Below are 22,732 nucleotides of genomic sequence, written 5' to 3' on the forward strand. Positions count from 1 at the left end.
GGATGATGAAACAATGAGGATTATAAATAAACGAGATTTTCACGTGGATTAGGGCGGTGCAGCGGAATGGGGTAACATAGGGCGGTGTTGGGGAATGGGGTAACATAGGGTGGTGTAGGGGAATGGGGTAACATAGGGCGGTGTAGGGGAATGAGGGAACATAGGGCGGTGTAATGCGGTGGAGGACATTGAGGGCGGTGTAACGTATGATGATTGCTGATTGTGGTTGGTTGTGCTCCGTGATTGCGAAGAAACGTCACTTCCGGTCTGGCCCAACATGGAGTCCTGAGTCTCCTGCAGGCGGCAAAACGGGGGTGGAGTGCATGGGGCGGTGTAGCAGCGTGGAGGTACTTCTGGCGGTGTATCGGGTGTGGTAAAACTAAAGAAGAAGAAGACAAGCCGGTAGGCGACGATGGTTCACGAGCGATATTTGACGATGTGGATTGTTTCAGAAGTCAAGGATGAGACAATGTGATAATTTTTGACCAAGTTAATGTGGAATAGACAAAGCCGAGAAGCGAACGTCGAGTTCTTCTTGCATTCGCTTCTTAAATATATCAAATTAAAGTCTTTTTGCCTTGAAAAAAATAAATAGTACCTGAACATTACCTTCACAACAACAACTACACCGCCGAGAATAGGATCTCATGTGCAAAAATAAATATAACCTCGACATTATACCTCAACATTACCTTCACAACAACAACTACACCGCCTAGAACAGGATCTCTTGTGCAAAAATAAATATAACCTCGACATTACCTTCACAACGACACTGCCTGGAACAGGATCTCATCTGAAAAAATAAATATTACCTCAACTTTACCTTCACAACAACAACTACACCGCCGAGAACAGGATCTCATCGAAAAAAAATTAATACTAGAAGCGAACGTAGTATACTTCTTACATTCGCTTCTGACATCACCTATAACTGGTTCACAACTGAATACGCAATTTCCGGTTACTTCGGCCTGGATTCGGGATCAGCGATCAAATAACGTAAATCACGATTAAAAATTATTTTTTGATGATGCGAGAGATATCTTTATTAAAATCAGTGGAGGAAATATACACCATGTGTGATATTATTTGGGTCATTCATGTCTCCGACGATGCCTTTATCTCCCGGCATGCATCATTCCCCATGACAAAAACCGGAAACAAAAAAAAAACAGAAGCAAAAAAAAAAAACAGAAGCAAAATGGTCATTGGCAACGACACGGATTCACAATTGCCAGGGTATTGTGTTGTTTTTGTTGTTTCCTATTCTCACATGTGCACGCGTTAAGTAATATTCACAAGATAGAAATAAAACCCAATCGTGTTTATACACCGCACAGCGTTTAAAAACAACCGGAAGGAAAAGGTCATAGCTAACAACACGGATTCCAAATAGCCAGGGGTATTGTGTTGTTGTTCTTGTTGTTTCCTATTCTCTCACGTGCATGCGTTAAGTATGCAGCTCACTGCGTTCGTTATAAAAATGATCAACATGATGTGGTACGAGTGAAAGGTTATAAGCTGCAAAATTTCGAAACCCCGATTTCGTTCAACAACTTTCAAAATTTGACGTTTGCATAACCTTCAAAGGTCACAAAACAATGTTGTGGACATTAAAACAAGGAAACAGGATACGTGCTATAGCTTATTGGAGTTAGTTTGTCGAAGAAGGTCGAAAACCCGGTTCGATTCCCACAACTTTGAAAATTTGACCTTTGCGGCCCTTAAAGGTCAAGGATTATGACCTTTGGTGCAAAACTCCCACCCATTTCTTCAAAACCTATCTTCTCCATCAAAATTGACCGAATCAAACTGAATTTTTTATATGTTGTACATATGGCCAATGTGCACAATTTCTCGAGTGGGAATTTCGATTAAAAATCGAGAAAAAACAAAAATTACAAGTTGGCGTGGCTCCGCCCACAATGGGTGTGGGACACCCATCGCCAGGAAGACAAAACGAGGCATGGATATCAACATCATATTCAAGTTTCATCCAAATCGGTTCACATCCCATGAAGTTGTGCTCTGGACAGACAGACAGACATACATACAGACACACAGACACAACGAATATGGTGGTCACTCTGGCTGGCGCTCGTGAACCAATCATCCAGGTGGAGGCAATGACTTTGATACGTATACATTAACACTCATACCAGACTTCCACCAACTGGAACATTTGTTTGATGCTTGTCTGGATTCATGTTCAGCAAAATATTGGTTTGTCCTCAACACTTCTGAGGCACAGACAAAATGGGACATGATGCAGGTGAAGAACATGTAGTTTCGGCAAAGTTTGGAATAATTTGTGATGCAAGACAATAATCTTGGCAACTTGCATTCCAACCGGAAGGATGGTTTCAGGTAAGCAGGAAGGAGCATCTCTTCTGAGGGGCCTTTGGACAAAAAAGAAACAACAGAAATATGAAAGATTAAATACATTGATTTCTTCATCAGTTTGATAACTTGTTCAGAAAAGACCACAGAAGGAAATGCATGGATGGAGCAGGTAATCGATGAAAAGGTGAATCAGGTGATGTCATCCAATCAAAGGGAGTTAAAGTTCTTGTTATATATTCTGCATGGGGATGACCATGTCAATAATTCACCTTCCCTCAAAAATTACAATTACAATTATCTCCACAATTAAGGATGTTCTTCTTCATCGAAGGAAGCATTTTCAGCAATGTCGGTGAAAGACAAAGTTCCAAAATTTATTTCAACTTATTGTTCTGATCTTGGGGTTGGCTGTGTTTGCACCCAGTGTGTTCACCCCACCTGTCAAAAGGTATTGAAAAATGATTACCTGTTGAAGGTCTTGCATAGCACATGGCTTCTGCCGTTGCTGCCCTTAATCACGGTGAGGTTTCCATTCAGGTGGCAGACAATGAACAATGTAAGTTGGTGATGAATTCCTTTTCGTCAACAATGAGACCCCACCATGGTTTTCTGCAGCTTTGGAGCCTTCACCATAAAATTTCAGGTTCCTGTTCTTGTGAAATGCAAAATATCCATCAGGAGTGAAATCCCTGTCCTTGACTGTACTTTCAAAAAAGGTTTCGGTGATGGCTCCAATGTGATCTCAGGTACATTCACTTGTTTGGAAGAGTCCGTGTATTGAAGGAAATTGTTTTCAACAGAATACACTCTCGTCAAGTATCCACGGAGGGTATTCATGCACCCCCTCCCCCCCTACCCCACCCCAAGGTCTCTACCAAACCAACTATTTTAAACTTCCTTTAATGGCCCTGTCACATATTTGAGATGTCAACAAAAGCAAATTTTCAAGCATTCTGGCGATATTCAAGATGGCGTCCAAAATGGCCGCCCAAATGAGTGAAATCATGGAATACGGTATATAACATCTCAAAAATGTGGCAAACTGGAAAAATAATCATTGGCATTTGGCTCCTGATCATTAGTTATTCGTTTCTGATAATTGGGCTTCTGTTGACATTCTTAAAAATCCAAGATGGCGTCCAAAATGCCTGCCACAACAGGCAAAATCACAAAAAAAAAATGTTGATAACAGCCTGAAACTGAAACGATGAAGCCTGAAAAGTTGAAATGGAAAAAAAACGCAAACGGGACATTGTGTTCCCTCTTTTTTAACCCTCTCTCTCTCGTAAAATGCAACATCTCTTCCCACATGTCTGTCTCTCCCTTGTACCTCCCTCCTCACACCCCTCCCTTCCCTCCTCACACCCCTCCCTTCCCTCTTCACACCCCACCCCCTTTTCCCTTCTGTTGAAGTGGATTTTCCTTTTTTAGTTGTTTTTATAATCAATCTGCTTGAATGTGACATTTATAACAATTGTAGTCTCAGTTAATCACTGAATGTGTTTTTCAAATGACGAAATATTTATTGAATTGATTCATCTTGATGTTATTTATGATAAATGTTATTGATGATAACTCATTTTATGAGAACTTGTTATCTGTGTCTTTCCTTCTTGAGGTCTTATTTTGGACTGGAGCGAAGACCTTCAGCCATTTGACTCCATGGACATGATTCACTCGCTGGTTTGCTGAATGTCTTGAGAATGCAACCCCCAAATATTCCCTCCCTCTCCTCTATCTTTCTTTACCTTTCTAATTCATGTATTCGCCATTTGTACGGACATGCCTTTGTAAAGGAATTATGTCATGTTCTTTATGTTCGTTATCGCTTGATAGATCTTCAATCCAGAGTTGCCCTGCTCGGAGTTAAACCGCTATTCGAGACCCTTGCTCGTCTTACTCTTGTCTACCTGCACAGATTGTTGTTTCAAACCGGGGCGATAAGAAGCACTCTCTGGGTTGTCTCACTTTTCCCAATAAATCCTTCACATCACTCTCGCCGGCCGAGTCGAGGTCAGATGTGGGTCATTATGACCCGACTCCCTTCCATCCCCGACTCCCTTCCAAACCTCCCACACCTTTCCTGGGTTCCAATATATATATATATATATATATATATATATATATATATATATATATATATATATATATATATATATATATATATATATATATGAATTCCTGTGACCTCCGATTAGCGGAGATCTTTGTCTGACTGTTACATCAATGATCCTTCGTTATGTAATAAGTGAAGTGTCACGTTGTATTTACGAGTCGACAATATATTCACAAATATGTCATCGCCTTTAAAATCAGGAATCATCATCATTTTCCCATTTTTAATGTACATCAGAACTAAGTATCCTTCATGACAACCTCATGTTGAAAGCTCGTCTTCGCAAATTGACAGAAGAAAATAACGTGAGAGAAGATCATGTTTCCAAGGCAAGGCGTTTTGAGTAGGCCGAATCAAAAGACCCTCCAAGATGAAGTCAGGTTCATCAAGGATGTCTTTCATGAAGGTAAGCCGTTAATTAAGGGGTGTTGGAATTTACCCAAATTCCCAGTTTTAATAATGTACTCCCTTGGAGTTCCCTCAGTATGTATGTAAAGTTTTGGGCCGCTCGGTTTCATGGCTTTGGAGTTATGGAGGACACACACACACACACACACACACACACACACACACACACACACACACACACACACACACACACACACACACACACACACACATACACACATACACACCTTGTCCATCTTGTCATTTGTATGGTTCACTGACAATTGAAATATCTTCTGATCACTTCGAGACCCTCATGTCCTTGTTGACACAGCAGAAGGTGATTTCAAACTTGTTCATGATTGGATAGGGGCAAATATAATTTCTCTTCATGTAGATTAAAGTAACTAAGTGCTTGTTCACAATTCAATTACAGAGCTTCCTGGACATATTGGTGTTAATTTTATACATCGAGACAGACTTGACCCGACTACATTTCTTGGCTTGTTCATTGATCATAATATATTGTTATGGTTTTCCGCCGCGTTCGGCGTGTGGACGGCTGCTTCAGCCCAATCATGGTCGCGCGCTCACCGAAGGTGGCAATCCATTCGTGACTTTGCGGACCAACCCTGAAATCCAGCCCCGGATGCCTGAACGCATCGTAAACCAGTGAATACTCTGTCCACGTGCGACAGGGTCGATCGCCGAATTGTCGATTTACCTATCTATTTGCGCGGACAGAAATACCGAGAGTTTACCCCTCGACGGGACTTGGACGAAAACGAGCCGCTTCAGCGTGCTCGTTCCTTATGCGAAGCCGAGCGGATTGATACCGCCAAGTCCCGTCGGACCAGATTTACTTTTATCTGCTTTAAAAGCCAGTTAATTCCCAATACGTGCCGTGGCAGTCAATGCAGGGAAAATGACACAAACGAGCAGGTTGACATTCAAACAATGGGGAATTTATTTACAGTAGGCATGCAGTCAATGAATGGGGGGATGGGGACGAGACACGAGCAAAGCCTACAGCCGATTATAAGAAATGCAAGTATATACAGACACTTATACAATTCACGACTTGTTGGACTGGCGCCACACACACACACACACACACACACACACACACACACACACACACACACACACACACACACACAAACACACACATACACATACACATACACATACACATACACATACACATACACATACACACACACACATACACACATACACACCTTGTCCATCTTGTCATTTGTATGGTTCACTGATAATTGAAATATTTTCTGATCACTTCGAGACCCTCATGTCCTTGTTGACACAGCAGAAGGTGAATTCAAACTTGTTCATGATTGGATAGGGACAAATATAATTTCTCTTCATGTAGATTAAAGTAACTAAGTGCTTGTTCACAATTCAATTACAGAGCTTCCTGGACATATTGGTGTTAATTTTATACATCGAGACAGACTTGACCCGACTACATTTCGTGGCTTGTTCATTGATCATAATATATTGTTATGGTTTTCCGCCGCGTTCGGCGTGCGGATGGCTGCTTCAGCCCAATCATGGTCGCGCGCCCACCGAAGGTGGCAATCCAGTCGTGACTTTCCGGACCAACCCTGAAATCCAGCCCCGGATGCCTTAACGCATCGTAAACCAGTCAATACTCTGTCCACGTGCGACAGGGTCGATCGCCGAATTGTCGATTTACCTATCTATTTGCGCAGACAGAAATACCGAGAGTTTACCCCTCGACGGGACTTGCACGAAAACGAGCCGCTTCAGCGTGCTCATTCCTTATGCGAAGCCGAGCGGATTGATACCGCCAAGTCCCGTCGGACCAGATTTACTTTTATCTGCTTTAAAAGCCAGTTAATTCCCAATACGTGCCGTGGCAGTCAATGCAGTGAAAATGACACAAACGAGCAGGTTGACATTCAAACAATGGGGAATTTATTTACGGTAGGCATGCAGTCAATGAATGGGGGGATGGGGACGAAACACGAGCAAAGCCTACAGCCGATTATAAGAAATGCAAGTATATACAGACACTTATACAATTCACGACTTGTTGGACTGGCGCCACGAACACACACACACACACACACACACACACACACACACACACACACACACACACACACACACACACACACACACACACACACACACACACGATCGGACCAGCTGGTCTTCATTGAGACCTATCTTGGACCTGCCCGCCTCATGCGGTCTTCGAGGACCAGGTCCCCGGGGCCGACTGGACCCCAGCACGATCCGGATAATCCAAGTGAGCGAAGTCGGCAGGGTGACGGTTGGCGGGAGAAGACTCTCCGTGTGCACTTCCCAGAACTTGTGCGCGACCAGAACCACAGGCGGACCAGCGGAGAACCAGCCATGAAGGACGACAGGAGGAAAACACCTGGAGAACCTACAAGAGGCTTGAAGCTCGAAGAAGCATTAAGAAAATGGTAGAAGCCGGAAGAAGCTGGTAAAAAGCCCTAAGAAGCTGGGAGAAAGCTCGAAGAAGCTGGTAGAAGCCGATAGAAGCTGGTAGAAGCTCAAAGAAGCTGGTAGAAAGCACGAAGAAGTTGGTAGAAGCCGGTAGAAGCTGGTAAAAAGCCCGAAGAAGCTGGTAGAAACCACGAAGAAGCTGGTAGAAGCTCGAAGAAGCTCGAAGAAGCTGGTGGAAGCTCTGTTTCCATCCCTCTCTTCCCTTTTTATTTCTCTCCGGCGTGCCTCGCTTCCCACGTGACTCATCAACTGTCGGTGTTGGCTGCCGCATTCCATCCCCCCCCCCCCCCGCGCGAGCGTGCAGAGGATGCCGGGAGCAGAGGGTTTGGTGGGTGGGGGCTTCACCTTTCACCTACTGAACGTGCACTGAATACCAGGAGCAGAGGGCTTGGTGGGTGGGGGCTTCACCTTTCCCCGACTAAGCGCGCGGGGGATGCCGGGAGCTGAGGGCTTGTGCTATTCTGCAGCGTGTCCACAACCAATGGGCATTTTGCGGCTGTCGCTGAAGATGGGGTTTTCCTAATACAAATCACAGCGCCTTTATTTACCCAATCAACAAGGGAAAAGGACGAACTACAAAACACGTACTCACCGACATAACTTATCTATAGGAACCTGAATGTCTGTGTGCTCATCCCTTCCAGATCCGCAACAATATCATCAAAAGGATATTCCGATTATCGACACAAATTTCTCTCACCAAATGTTGGTTTAATAAACAAGTTTAGGGTTTTTCCCAGTATATGTATTACCTGTCATATTCTGCCCTGAGACTACCTTATTTAAACTATGGAATTTTATCTTGGGGAGAGGGGGGGGGGGGAAATGTATCAAATACCGATTGGGAGATAATTTTATTGATTCAAAAACGAGCACTCAGAATTGTTACTAATACTGGTTTTCATTCTCACACTGATGTGTTATTTCTCAACAAAAAGGTTCTGGAAGGTGATGATTTTTTTATTTTAATTTAGGTAAATTCATGTTTCAATTGAATGCCGATGTGTATCATTTTCCACGACCAAAGTGGGTTTACCGAGCCAGTGAATCAACCATGACGGATGGGGAATCGTGCTTGCGACAACGCGGCGGTTAATTTGGCCGAGTGAAGCATGCTATGGAATCTTTATTGATCAGAAACAACCAAATACACTCTTATCCAACAAGACAGAGTGAAAACCCTTATTTACCTTTTACCAGAACTGTTTTCACACAAAAATCTCTTGTGTCCACAAAACACAAATTCTGGAATGACTTGGATACAAATCAAGTTAATGGCATTGGAAGCTTGAAAAGAAAATTTAAATGTCGTCTTTGATACATTCAGTCCGTTTCATCATGACCATAAATAATTCTACTTCTGACATGTGACACCTGATTATTGCTGCTGATGCTTTTTGAACATGGGTTTCTTTGCATACATTGGTTTCTTTCACGATAACTTCTATTTTGTAGATATTCCAATGGACATTGCCTCTGGAGATCTCCAAGACAGCGGCATGTCACGAGAAACCACAAACGCCAACTGCAACCCTCAACTCGGGCCGGATCCTCACGCCCAAAGTGGGTTTACCGAACCAGTGAATCAAGCATGGCGGATGGGGAATCGTGCTTGCGACAACGCGGCGGTTACTTTGGCCGAGTGAAGCAATGTTGCATGCTGCTTGATGTGGGCTTCCGTTACCATTGGGAACTCAGACCAATATTGCCCACCGGGAATGCTATTCGGTCCAACACTATGCAGGATATATCAAGACACATTCAACACTTGAAGAATTTACTCCACAGCATGCAAGGGAATCGAAAGAGCGGAAAACGATGGGAGGAATGATTAAAGGAATGCAGAGGAGAGCAAATGGCAGGGTGGGGATTTTAACCTCAGAAAATGGTGAGGAAAATGATACATGAAATTACAAGAAGTTGAACACATATCAAACACATGTAAAGCATATTATAAACACGTATACATTCTCCCTTACACTCTCGCGATCATACGCAGCCCCGGAGCACTTGCAAACAATCACTTGATACACAATTACAATACTGGATCCAGAAGGAAGACACAGAGAGGTTGGGTTGAGGGAGAAAGAGAATGAAGAGGTTGATAAGAAAAGGTTTGAGGGACTTTGTCGAGCCTTCACCCCACCTGAGATCGCTCCTGTTCAAAACTATCTTGCCCAAAGTCGCGCATCGTGTCGACCCTTGCAACTGAACCCCGGTGGTCTCGGGTCCGGAGTTGGTACCTGGCCGACCAGCATGATGTTCTGCGGCCTCAGGACAGCTCGTTCCGTGTAAATATTGGCAGGCTTTGGCGTTTGGAAGGCAGCGCTAGAAAATACTACACTGGAGCGATGTGAGTAAAGGCGTGTAAAAATGAGGAAGACGTGAGATGGAAGAGAAAGTGTGGCGAGTGAGGTGTGAAAATCTGTTCTGGTGGAATGAAGCGAAAAGTGGAAAATGTCTCTGGGAACAAGCTCTCAAAACTCTGATTTCGCTCAGGCATTTGTTGAAGCGAGATATTTTGCGACTGATCTGGGTATATACCCTGCCCCTCCCCCTCACTGGCCATTTTCCGTTGTCCTTGCCATACCCCATTCATGTCACGTGAAGTGGTGTGCGCATGAAAGGGTCGAAACAACCTCTACCTGAGCGACTTCTGTCTCAACTCATGCCAGGCATCGCCATTATTCTGCAACCATGTGAGCAAATGAATGAACGGGTTTGTGAGCAGGCGAGCAATGAACGTGAATGGTGAGGAATGGAAGAGAATGGTGTAAAACGGAAGAGATGGAAAGATAGAGAAAAAGAGGTGGATGGAAAGAGGGGAAAGGAACAGACACTTATGCTGCTTACACATGCACAATGCATATTGATCACATTGATATGATTTAGCGAACACCAAAGAGAACACGAAATAATTAAATAATATCTATGTGTGTGTGCTTCCATTCCCTCAGGGGGTGCACGAATTCCAACCCCGGGCCACAACCGTCACATGACCCCCGCCTCTTCACTAAGTCTCTCCCGAGGCTGTTCAAACTTCCTCCATTCCTCTTTTTCTCCCACTCTTTCTTCTCCCATATTTTGCACAACTCTCCCTCCTCTGACCCTGTTTTTGTTTACAATCACATTCCTCTGCTGAATAAAAAAGAAAAACGAATGCGTTGCGTAACTATGGCTCGCCATTCTGCCTTAAACATCACTTATACTTCACATTCGGATTCTGTACATTTGGAGAGAAAAAGTTGAGTTGACCAGGTGGGCACTATTCCGCTCATTTGAAGTCCAGAGATATTTTTAGTGGCTCCCCAATGCCTGGCAAAAACCTCTGCCCATAAGCTTGATGGCATTCTTCAACCTGAAGGGTTCACATTCTTACACTGGGACAACATGGCCACTCAACACGAGGTGAGTCCTTCGACCCATGTGGCCTACATTTGAATAAAAAACACAGTGATCTTCACTTCACCGTTGATGGGGAATTCTCGGCTTGATCTTGACTTTTGAAGTTTCGTTGTGATCGCTGTGGAATTCTGTAGTTGTTCTGGAATTCTATTTTATTCTCTTGCTTTTAGCAAACCGTTTAACCGACTCAATTGTAAATCCTTTTCGTCAAATCAAAAGACACCGATTCATTCACTTTCCACAACAAGAGTACTTTTCTCAGAGAACAATTTATTTCCCTTTTGAGTTCAAACACTCAGAGGTCAGCACCGACCAGTTTATTCTCACCCTCGCACACCACAATGAACTTCTCACTCATAGAAATACATTGGGAGAGTGGGGGAGGGTTGGATAAGCATGTCGGTTTCAAGAACACAGACATGGACAGCAAAAACAGAATTAATGTCAAAGGTACAGTGTTATCATAACAGTCACCTTGGACTTCGAGGGAATTAAACAAACGTCCAGGAGTGTACACGCGGTGACAGGATAAGACAGTAGGTTATAGGTTTTTACAATTTAATAAATGATTATGAAGAGACGAAAAGTATGTAACTTTTAACCCAGTAAGACAGACAGCAAAAGGTCTCTTTTCTAAGAGAGGAATATTCCCCAACACCGTTCATGGTAACATATTGGTGGGAGCACGTGGCCACTCAACGTGGGAGTCTCCTTGATGCACGTGGCCTCCTTCAATGAACAAAAAGCACGATGGCCTTTTCTTTGCTGTGAATTGCAACATATTGGTGGTAGGACCACGTGACTGCGGCATATGGGAGTCTTCTTGGTCCTCGTGGTCCACTTCAATGAACAAAAAGCATGGGTCGTCTCGCAGCGATGGTGAGTCATCGACGTCCTTGTGCTGGCCTTTTCATTGCAGAAGGCCCAGAAACTGTGAACTTGGAGCTCAGTGGAGGGGAGGTGGGTGGGGGTTGGGGGTGGGAGAAATTCATACTTGCGTGTTGTCAAGGAGAAATAGTCACGGCCGTAACATTTCAACAATTGCCGTTACATTTTAAACATTTTCACTATCATGGTTCTAAATCACCAACTTCACCCACCATTGCAAGTCTTGGCATCTCTCCATAACGATGGGCCGAGCACTCTATTTTTCCTCCCGTACAACTTTTGACAAATGACAAGGCCTTCAATCGCAGCTTGATGGAGAACTGCTCTCACGTCTGGGCTGGCACCCCTGCCTCACACCTTGCTCAGTTTAATGCTGAGGACACCAAGGCTTTCAAGATGATTGGAATGTCCCAGGATGAAGCTGAGTCAAAAAAAACATCCATCTGGTGGGACCAACTTGTGACAGGAAGGGCATCCGAGAAAAACAGGTCCAAGAAATATGAATCAAGGCAGCAATGTGCACACGCACACATCAAATGGAATGGCAAAAGGGTTGGAAGGAGCCTTTCAGACAAAAATGAGGATCATGCATCATGATAAAAATGATCATAACGAAAATGAGGATCTAAAATTGGGGCTTACACTTTGTAAATAACAAAATGGGGAATTTGCCAGACAAAGGGAAACTTGAACCAGACGTGAACATGAAAAAATATCTGGTGTTCCACATTGACACAAAATATCTTGTTTGTGTCCCTTACCTCAATATTCCTCTCATCCCAGATCTGACAATCCTCTTGCAACTCTGTGGGTGATTGCACTCCTTCTTTTCCTGGGATTCTCCTGCAAGGAATCACAACATTACAAAAGCACTGTGATGTATTCACCAACTTTACGTACTTTTTCCTTTTCATCCACATTTACTTGGCTCTCTGTTCTGTCACATTGTACACGTCAATCATCATTCACCACACATGACCAGTGGAAGTGCAATGACACTATCTCGATACGTAAGAATGAGTTTGTTTGTTTGTTCCAAAAACGTTTCCAAACACATGGGCCAATTTCCTGAATCACATGGTTTTCATATGCAAAAGGTCAATGTTGCAATAAACACCTTCACTTCCACATCAAATTGATGTAAAAACGTGCTTTGGGGGATTGCGTTTCATACGTCAGGTGGAACGTGCTTTGGGGATTGCGTTTCATACATCGGGTGGAACGTGTTTTGGGGTATTGCGTTTCGTACGTAGGATGTAACGTGCTTTGGGGAATTGAGTTTCATACGTCGGGTGGAACGTGCTTTGGGGAATTGCGTTTCGTACGTCGGATGTAACGTGCGTTGGGGAATTGCGTTTTGTATGTCGATACAAAATTATCAAATGGAACTAATGTTTTCATTCTGATGGTTTTGAGGTAACACCCAGTGGAGGAGATGATGATTCTTATGTGACAAACATCGAGTGTCGTATAAAATGTGCTTCACATGAAGGATACAATATCAAGCACACGTGGTCGTATCGAAGGGGACATGAAGTTTCATGTCAGCATCTGTAAACATTCACTTGGACATTTTATAAAATGCCAGCCATTGTTTGCTCACACAGATAATACCATCAAATGAACAATCACTATGGAATCATTCAAAGTTTATTACCTGGTTTTACATTACCTGGTCAATACTGTGCTCTTCACTGGAACCTTCATCATCTTCCCGTTTCCGTTTCTCATTCCGCCTCTTCCCAGCCATTTCCACATCAAGAGGAATCCTTTGAATGATACCTTGTCGGATTATCTCATGAGATTGTTAAGCATTGTTGAAGGTGAGCCGAGTACAGAAATGAGGTGCAGCTCAGCTGACTGGTAAAGGTGAATTTAGGTGTATTTGGAGGTACTTCACCTGACTGCTAAATTTGAGGTAAGACTGAATCTTGAGGCAGCTCAGCCAACTGGTTAAGGTGAGTTGACATATTAGAGGAAGTTCAGTGGACTCTTTAAGGTGAGTTGTTGAGAGAAACCAAATTGAGCACAGCTGACCGGTTGAGTTTCGGTAAGACACGAATCTTGAGGCAGTTTAGCCAACTGGTTAAGATGAGCTGAGATTTTGGAGAAAGAACATCTGACTGAAGTGAACTAACTGGTGGCAGAAACGAGATTCAGTAGAGCTGAGATTCAATGTGGAGGCAGTTTCGCCAATTGGTGAAAGTGAGCTGACATTTTGGAGGAAATTCAGTCGACTGACTGTTTACGGTGAGCTGATCATCATCATCATTTCGGTTTTTTCAAGAAAACATCCTTGGTAAAGCCAAACAGAAGATTGATAGATACAAAGATACAAGGGTGACATCAAAATCGAAGACAAATTATATTTAAACAAATCTAAATCAACAAGATCATAGACAAAAATATACCATCAGAGATGGGGAATCCCCCGCCATTGAAGGAAAAAGGTCATCCATATTCCAGATAATGAGGGAGTAGAATTGGAAACAAGACACCATTTGTTCATCATCTCGAAAAAGTTCCCAAGGGGTGAGGAACGTAGGAACCAAAAATAATTAAAATCAGATAAGCGGTTTTCCATTTATTACGAAAAACATTTTTTTCAAAATGGCGGCCCCAGTCGGCCATCTTGGATCCGGCCACGCCCAAAATCAATGGGGTTCTTCCTTTTCAGGTGGTACATGTGTGACCCAAATTTCAAATCGATATGGCAAACAGTTTATGAGTTATCACACTCACAGCTATAAATGTTGACGCCCGGACGGACGGACAGCCTGACGACCGGGTGATAACAATATCCCCCTTCCGCCACGCGGAGTGGAATAACAAAAACACAATTCAAACTAATATGAAACATGTAATTGATATAAACATCCTCAGAACAGAATTAAGTATTTCGGTGAAAAAAGGAATGATGGAATTTTTGTACTTTTGAGTGTTTCACCGAAGGAGGTCGAGATGTTGAGCATTTCTGAGTTGAATATGATATGCAGACACAGATTGAAGGGTGGAAGGAAGAATGCAACAATCAACGATCTTCCACGATGACAGAAACTAGATTCAGTTCAGGTGACTAATTCAGGTGAGTTGAGACTGAATCTGGAAGCAGTTCAGACAACCTGTGAAGGTGAGGGGGTGGGCCTCGAGGTTGTGTTTTTTTTCGAGACCATACAGTCCACAATCATGTCGGTCTTCCACCGTGCTGATCGACATCTTCCGGTCCTTTGTTTTTCAGCTGGTGTTTAGGGATCTTCACTGTTTCAATGGAACCCAGTTGCGCTGTTTAAGGAAAGACATGTCAGACATGGGTTGACACGGATATACTGTGTACTGTCTTCAGATGTCTGTGGCAGGTCGGTTATTGTGGTTAGAAAAGGTAGGTTGAGGCATTTACCTTGCGGTGAAATATAAATCGTTGCAATATCAACAGAATGCGAGCTGACAACTTTCCTTCGTTCAGAATTAACTCCAAATGGTGGAAATATTCATCCATCTGTTGAGGAACAAAAATAATTGGCAAGTCATCGACACGAAAAGCTATGTGATGGATCTTCATGAAAATCCCAAGTGGAATTGAACATGTCTGTCATAGATCAGAAGATAATATCTACCACGTTATCCGTCAAGTCAGAAGTAAGTTCCTTTCCAACGGTATTCAACATGCAACAGATGTATTCCACAGATTGGTTTCTTCCATCTCTGAGCAACTCGGCAAGAATATGCACGATGGTGTTGGTGTTGACGGCACCGAGTTTAGAGAGCTCCCCAATGAATCGGATGATTCCCAAGGAGCATTTTCTGGATATCAAGAGGGTGCACAGTTCATCCTCGTTCACCTGGATAAAAAGAAATGTTCAAAGGCAACGTTAGTAAAGTGTGATCAAAATTCCCATTTTTTGTACAATTTTTCAAGTATCACCCATTTTCCCAAGTTAACCAATCTGGAGGCTTCAACGCTCTTGATGTCGCATATGCAGCTGATTCCAGCAAGACTCTTGCAATACTCCTCCTCGCAATGTTTGAGCAAAATTTGCTGAAAGGTCTCAAACGTTCTGGCTGTGTCCCCCATTGGTACTTCAATCTGTGAAAGACAAAGCAGGGTGGTGAAATGGTAGGTAGAAGGGTCTGAGAATGTGAAAAAGAGCAAAAGTGTTCAATAAGCCCAGGATGTTCCAACATGTGACCTCCATCAGTGTTTAAAGCTCCTCACCTTGGTGAGGTGTTGGCATAAACTTGCATAGACCGCTGAATGTTTGGGCATGGCAATAGCTTGACAGAGGATCATCTGAACAATGCTCTCAAAATGTCCGTACGTGATGTTTAGAGCCATGATCATTGCAAGAAGGTGGTGATAGTTATCTGGGGACATTTTGTTTAACAAAGTGCCAAAGAGTTTGAGAAGATCCTGAGCGAGAGAAACAACAGAAGTCAAGGTCTGAGTGACAAAGTAAAGTTGTGAAAGTTTTGAGGTTTACAAAGCTTGAGACTTTAAGTTATGAAAGTTTTAGTTGGTTGTTTATCAAAGTTGTGATTTCACTCAGAACTTCGTGCATTGCTCGAGAAAAGGATTTTTAATTTACCCAAATTTGAAACCACCCACACATGTTGATTATCAACAATGAGTGATATTTACCGGTCGAGGATGGAAACCTTCTTGATTTGGGGTGTCCACACAGTGCCGGGAGGCTCGTGGAGAGTTGTTGTGGTGTTGACTCTCCTCCATGTTCAAATTTTGTTCCTGGACATTTTCATGATCGAGCTGCTTCTGCTGTTCCTCAAGAAGTATCAGCTTGCTCTTCAGCTGCTGGACCTCCTTGTTCAGTTCTTTGTTTGCACGTGCAAGGTTTTCACATTGTTTGTTGGTTTCCTCTTGTTTCTCGTGAAACTGCTGCTCCTTCATTTTGTGGTCCTCATTTTGCTGTTGATGCTGATGTGCCACTTCATGTACTTGCAGCAGATTCACATTTAGGTTTTGGAGAATTTCTTTTAATTCTTGATTTTCTTTTGCAATAAACGCAAAATTTTCAGAGTTTACGTGCTCTTGATGGGCAAGAAGCTCATGTAGTATCATTTGCTCGGCCTGGTTCTGCTGTTGCTCCATCTCTTGGTGCTCCAGGTGGCTGATCAGCTTGATGTTTATGTCTCGCAGCTGTTCTATCATCATCCTGTAACTTCTACAAAAGAGAATATTTCCTGAATGAGACGAGACTGAGAAGAATGTCGACTTCAGAAAGACCAAAACGACAACGAGAAAGCATCCCAAAACACAAAGCCCGTCCATGTCCACTTTGTACCGCACTCAAAATAAACAATCAAAACAATGGATAGAAAATATAAACTGTGTGTGTATTTATATTTATACATTTTATTAAACAGTGTTCTTCATATTCTCAGAAGAAAGGTTTGTTGAAGATTTGATGACAAAAGCTCAAATGGTAAATGACCTGCGCACGCACGCACACACACACACACACACACACACACACACACACACACACACACACACACACACACACACACACACACACACACACACACACACACACACACACACACACACACCCACACAACCCCATGACCTGCTGCATGAGGGACGGGCTCAGAGTCTGGGACAAAGGAAGGAAACGAAGAAAGACCAGAACCTTGATGAGGAGGACAAGCTGAATGAGAGATTCCAAAACTAAACATGTGACACATCGCTCTTTACCGTGAAATGAGGCACTTTTTATTTCTCTTCTTTCTGAACCATCCACGAGACCATGCGGTGATGACCGCAATGATTACGATCAACACAAGGCCGAACCAGGTAAGCCCAATCCATTGCATCTGCCTGGCTTGTTCATTGATATTCCCCAGGTGAAGGTACTTGGATTGGATGATCTGCGTACAGCACGTGGACATGGACAGCAGTGTCAGGATAGAAATTAAATGTGATAAAAGTGGGTTTTATCCACCAAACACTACAAGTTATATTTTATAATCAATTGACATTTTCAACACCCTAAAAATCAACTCTTTCTTTCTTTCCTACTCCATCTTTCAAAAGTTTGTCATTTCTGCATTTGATGTGAAACTCGTCCATTTTTTTTACTCAACACGATCGAGGCTCATGGAACTGCAAGGTGATTGAGAGTACGAGCTGTCATTTGGGAAGCACAGCAACTCCTGGATCCATCACGGAAGGAATGACAAACAGGAAAGGAGGAGAGAAGAGTGAGAGGAGGGAAAGGGAACACTGCAATCTGCAAGTAAGGGGGTCAGGCTTGGAGCGTTAATGGGGGGTAATAAAGATGGTCGGTCAAAATGGGGAGGATGACATGAGATAAGGGTTCACTGTCGGCTGAAGAACATGCAGGGAAGAGTGGGAAATCACAACCTCTGGAATGCAGTTCTACTGACGGGATGAGTGAGGAGCAAGATGGAGGTTTGCAGTCAGCCTGGATTTTGGGAAGTTTAACCAATCGGTGGTGTAGGTTCAGTTATGGTGAGATAATTTAAATTATAATTTTAAAATATGACACCTTTCGATACTTGGATATCCCTGGTGATGAATGCCTGGTGCTACAATAACAATGATTTGTAAAACCCCCTCGGTTATAATTTTGTGATTAATATTTACAATTGTGAATCCTGGAGTCACCTCATTGAACCAGGACACCGAGTTCAGCAACAACCAAGTCCTTACATCATTGATTTACGGGGGTGATTCCATCCATCCATTGGGACCATACTCTGTGCAGAGCGTTGGTGCTGCTGAAGCAGAGTCCTTGGCTTTTGGACACAATGCTGGACGGGTCACCACTCCGACACAGTACACCAGCATGGTGGCACTCATTTTGCCGACCTCGGAAGGATGACAGGCAGAGTCAACCCCACCTTGTATTAATTATACATCCGAGGAGGGTTTGAACTGAGGATCGTGGGATCCCAAGCCCACCACTCCAACCATTAAGTTAACTCCAGGTATGGGGTTGATTGTGGCCCCACATGATGTCAGGAGATGTTAATTTGAATTTTAAATTTACACAATTTTTATATATCAAAGACCTCATCAGTTTACACAGAAAAAAGTCTGATTTTGGGATGCTCTCGTACCCTCACAGCTGCACTGTCTGTGGAGATTTGAAAATGTAAATTCACCAAATCCTCACCAGAAACACAGTGAAAAAAAAGGAATCTCAAACCAAATGACCTCCAAGTTTCACCCTCAGGGGGCTTTCACAATCACATTTTAGTGAGGCCACAGACTTACTGATCACTGTTCACAAACCGAATCAATCTACATGAACGTCACATTCGTAAAAGGTGAGCAGTCACAAATGGAAAGGAGAAACGTGAAAAGTGAAAGTTCACAAAATGTAAAACTGAATTAAATATTTTTGTTGTCGTTCTGTACTTTAGATTATTTTACTTTCTCTTCTCTCCATGAACCCCAGCTCACCCCCTCCCATGTTCCCATGGTTACCCCTCACCCGTTTTGACTTGAGAATCCATCGTCCGTGACGAGTCTGATTCGCAGACACAAACATTTCCCGTTCTGAGTTCAGCTGGACAATTCCCCAAGAAAAAAGTCTGAAGATGAAGATACAAATGATCCCAATCAGCGTCCACATTGTCAGAGCTTGTAAACTTGCTTCTGTCGCTGTGAACGAGTCTGTCGTGGAATCCGCGCTGTGCGTCACAATGAACGTTTGTGCGTCACAATGAATGTCTGTGCGTCACGATGAACGTCTGTGCGTCACGATAAACGTCTGTGCGTTTACTTGTAATATTTGTTTTCATTTACTGTTCTTCACAAACTCACAAAACCCACACTCAAGTGAAACAAACCACAAGTTCGAATGTTTGAAGGTTTGTTTAAATTAAATTAAAATTTACAACAAGGATCAACTCGGTGTGAATTGTTTTGTGTTTTAAATTCAAAATTAAAAATCCCGTTTATTTTCTGGATTCAGGTTAAAAATGGCGATTTCATCACAGAGAATCGATTGGCTTCATGTCGTCAGGGCAGGGATGATGAAACACAATGAGGATTATAAATAAACGAGATTTTCACGTAGATTAGGGCGGTGTAGGGGAATGGGGGAACATAGGGCGGTGTAGGGGAATGGGGGAACATAGGGCGGTGTAATGCGGTGGAGGACATTGAGGGCGGTGTAACGTATGATGTGTGGTGAATGGAAGGTCGTGACGTGTGACCACGTGATGCCCGGCTCGAGCACAGAAGAGATAATGCTGAGGTTCGGCTCGGCGCGCGGGGTTTTGTCCCTGGGGCATTGCCGTTGTATGTCGCCGGCTCACTTGGTGCTCATTGAATGGTGAGAACACTGATTGATATATAATACTGATTTATTTTGCGGTGATTAGTTGCGCGTGTGTACCTTACTGCTTGTACTCCATGCTGCGTTTGTATTTCCTGGTGTGCCCGTAGAAGCAGATTCAATCAAATGGAATAAAGCCTAAACTCTGAAGGTTCTTCTCTCGTCCTCATTTCAATTTATTCCATTTGGTTTTCTCGGCTCTCTCAACCAACGATGGACAAGATCTCCAAACCAGAGAGGTTCGACGCAGACCCAAACGCGACTGACGCAGAAATGAAATGGTCGCATTGGTTCTGTTCCTTCTCACACTATCTGACCATCATCGAAGAGGGAGCTGACAAATTTGCCGCCCTCGTGAATCATGTCTCGCCCGGCGTGTACAGGCTCTTCTCGGAGTGCGACACTTACGAAGCAGCGATCGACGTGCTGCAGGCGCTCTACGTGAAGCGCAAGAACGAGGTATACATACGACATCTTCTCAACACACACAGGCAAGCTGCCGGGGAGACAATCGATCAGTTCCTGCAAGCTCTGAATCAGCTGGGAAAAGACTGCAGCTTCCGGGCCGTAAGCGCCGAGGAACACCGAAAGGAAGCGACACGGGAGGCATTCATCCAAGGACTCAGATCAGCCCACATACGGCAACGCTTACTAGAGAAAGCGCAACCCACTCTTGACAAGGTAGTCGATCAGGCTCGAGCGATGGATACGGCACAGCAGCAATCTGAGTCATTTGGGACACCGATGCTGCTAATGAATGCTGCTACGATGGGAACTCAAGGAACCCCACTGGCACAGACACAGCCAGACATAGGGGATGGAGAAACACCCGAGGAGCCGGATACACAGGCCACGTCAAACTCCTCAGCTGCTACTCCGGTTGGTAAATGCTTCTTTTGTGGGTACAAAAGACACCGCCGCCAAAAATGCCCCGCCAGAGATGCCACATGCATGAATTGCGACAAGAAAGGGCATTATGCCAGGGTATGTAAATCTACTCTAAGGAGAAATAAACCCACTTCTGCGGCTCTCTACTCGCAAAGTAAATTAACTGCAGCCTCCCCGGGGAATCTATCCAAGGCTATCATCAACGTACGAATTAACGGGCATATGGCTGAGGCACTGATTGATACCGGTAGCTCTGAAAGTTTCGTCAACAGCTCGCTAGTAAAGGGCAGGAAATGGATAATCCACCCGACAGACAATACGGTATGCATGGCCGCCACCTCACTACAGTCCCGCGTACGAGGGTACTGCAAAGTCGAATTGGACGTAAAAGGGTACTGGTGCTTCGTGATTTGTGCGCAGACGTAATTCTGGGTCATAATGTCCTCAAGCAGCACACGAGCGTCGAAATACCCTTTGGAGGAAGCAAACCTCGTCTAATTTTAAATGCTTTGACCACCGCCGAGGTAACGTCCCTCCAGCTGTTCGCTAACTTGTCGCCGGTCTGCAAACCGATAGCGATCAAATCGCGGCGATATACCACTGCTGACATGAATTTCATCACTTCAGAAACCAAGCGATTACTGGAAGAAGGTATTATAGAACCGAGCGATTCGCCATGGCGCGCACAGGTGTTGGTGACCAGCAGTCAGAACCATAAGAAACGAATGGTTGTCGATTATTCCCAAACGGTCAATCGCTTTACCCAACTCGAGGCCTACCCCCTGCCGCGCATAGACGAGATGGTCGAACGCGTGGCCAATTATAAGGTATTCAGTACCATCGACTTGCGAAGCGCCTATCACCAAATTCCCATCCGAGAGGAAGACAAACCTTACACCGCATTCCAGGCAGGTAGGCGCCTCTACCAATTCAGGAGAATACCTTTCGGTGTCACGAATGGGGTAGCTTGCTTCCAACGGGTTATGGACGACATCATCTCAGATGAAAACCTCAAAGACACTTTTGTTTACGTGGACAATGTCACAGTGTGCGATAGGGATCAGGGGGAACATGATATGAATCTGGACAGATTCTTGAGCATTGCTAGAAAATATAATCTGACTCTCAACTACGAGAAATGCGTATTCTCGGCAAGGTCAATTGACCTTCTCGGCTACACAATAGCCGACGGCACGATTAAGCCTGATCCTGAGCGATTGCGCCCACTTCGTGAGCTACCCCCACCTCAGGATCTGCAGACGATGCGCCGGGTGATCGGCATGTTCGCTTACTATGCGAGATGGATCTCCCAATACTCCGAGAAAATACATCCCCTAGTGCATTGCAAAAACTTTCCACCAGATGCCTCTGTTGTGACAGCTTTCCACAACCTCAAAGACGATATCTGTAATTCCGTGGTTTTATCGATCGATAGCTCGGTGCCCTTTGTGGTGGAGACCGACGCTTCAGATCACGCAATAACTGCTACGCTTAACCAGTCTGGGAGACCCGTCGCGTTCTTCTCGAGAACTCTCTCTGGAAGCGAGCAGAGACACTCAGCGATAGAGAAGGAAGCGTACGCCATTGTCGAAGCGCTGCGGAAATGGAGACATTATTTACTGGGAAACCACTTCACGCTCGTTACGGACCAACGATCCGTGGCATTCATGTTTGATGGGAAAAATAACGGGAAAATTAAGAATGAAAAAATTGTGAGATGGCGGATAGACCTAGCTTGCTATAGTTACGACATTGTTTACCGGCCCGGGAGGGAAAACCCAGCTGCAGACACCTTCTCGCGGGTCTACTGCTCGGCCGCTATCGGTCGGGCTTTGCAAGACCTCCATGTGTCTCTGTG

General features: G+C 44.1%; 1 protein-coding gene and 2 long non-coding RNA genes across 4 annotated transcripts; 1 reads left to right on the forward strand and 2 right to left on the reverse strand.

Annotated features, from left to right (window-relative positions):
• Nucleotides 1-176: 176 nt before the first annotated feature.
• LOC147023697 (uncharacterized) lies at nt 177-6,049 on the forward strand. The gene is made up of 3 exons (XR_015060336.1): nt 177-402; nt 3,965-4,359; nt 4,700-6,049. It is a non-coding gene; the product is annotated as an uncharacterized LOC147023697 (long non-coding RNA).
• Nucleotides 6,050-11,024: 4,975 nt separating this feature from the next.
• Nucleotides 11,025-15,826, reverse strand: LOC147023698 (uncharacterized). Of its 2 annotated transcripts, XR_015060338.1 has the most exons (3): nt 15,060-15,826; nt 13,335-14,944; nt 11,025-12,505 (listed from the first exon to the last, which is right to left on the reverse strand). It is a non-coding gene; the product is annotated as an uncharacterized LOC147023698 (long non-coding RNA). The 2 variants fall into 2 exon arrangements; XR_015060337.1 differs by having other exon boundaries at nt 13,335-15,826.
• Nucleotides 15,827-15,854: 28 nt separating this feature from the next.
• LOC147023699 (uncharacterized) lies at nt 15,855-16,829 on the reverse strand. Its single transcript, XM_085890352.1, has 2 exons — nt 16,299-16,829; nt 15,855-16,070 (listed from the first exon to the last, which is right to left on the reverse strand). The coding sequence occupies exons 1-2, from the start codon at nt 16,827-16,829 to the stop codon at nt 15,855-15,857; spliced, it is 747 nt and encodes a 248-aa protein (XP_085746478.1).
• Between the last annotated feature and the right edge of the window lie 5,903 nt (nt 16,830-22,732).

This window comes from Eptatretus burgeri, chromosome 7, assembly GCF_056783735.1.
Source record: "Eptatretus burgeri isolate ZD-2024b chromosome 7, Ebu_testis_v1, whole genome shotgun sequence".
In the NCBI taxonomy this organism is placed as follows: domain Eukaryota; kingdom Metazoa; phylum Chordata; class Myxini; order Myxiniformes; family Myxinidae; genus Eptatretus; species Eptatretus burgeri.

Excerpts from the sequence above, each read along its gene's own strand:
- LOC147023699 (XM_085890352.1), bottom strand. The coding sequence starts at position 16,829 with ATGATGATAGAACAGCTGCGAGACATAAACATCAAGCTGATCAGCCAC. Across the intron at positions 16,071-16,298 it reads AAGGTTTCCATCCTCGACCG|GATCTTCTCAAACTCTTTGG; the intron begins GTAAATATCACT and ends TCTCTCGCTCAG.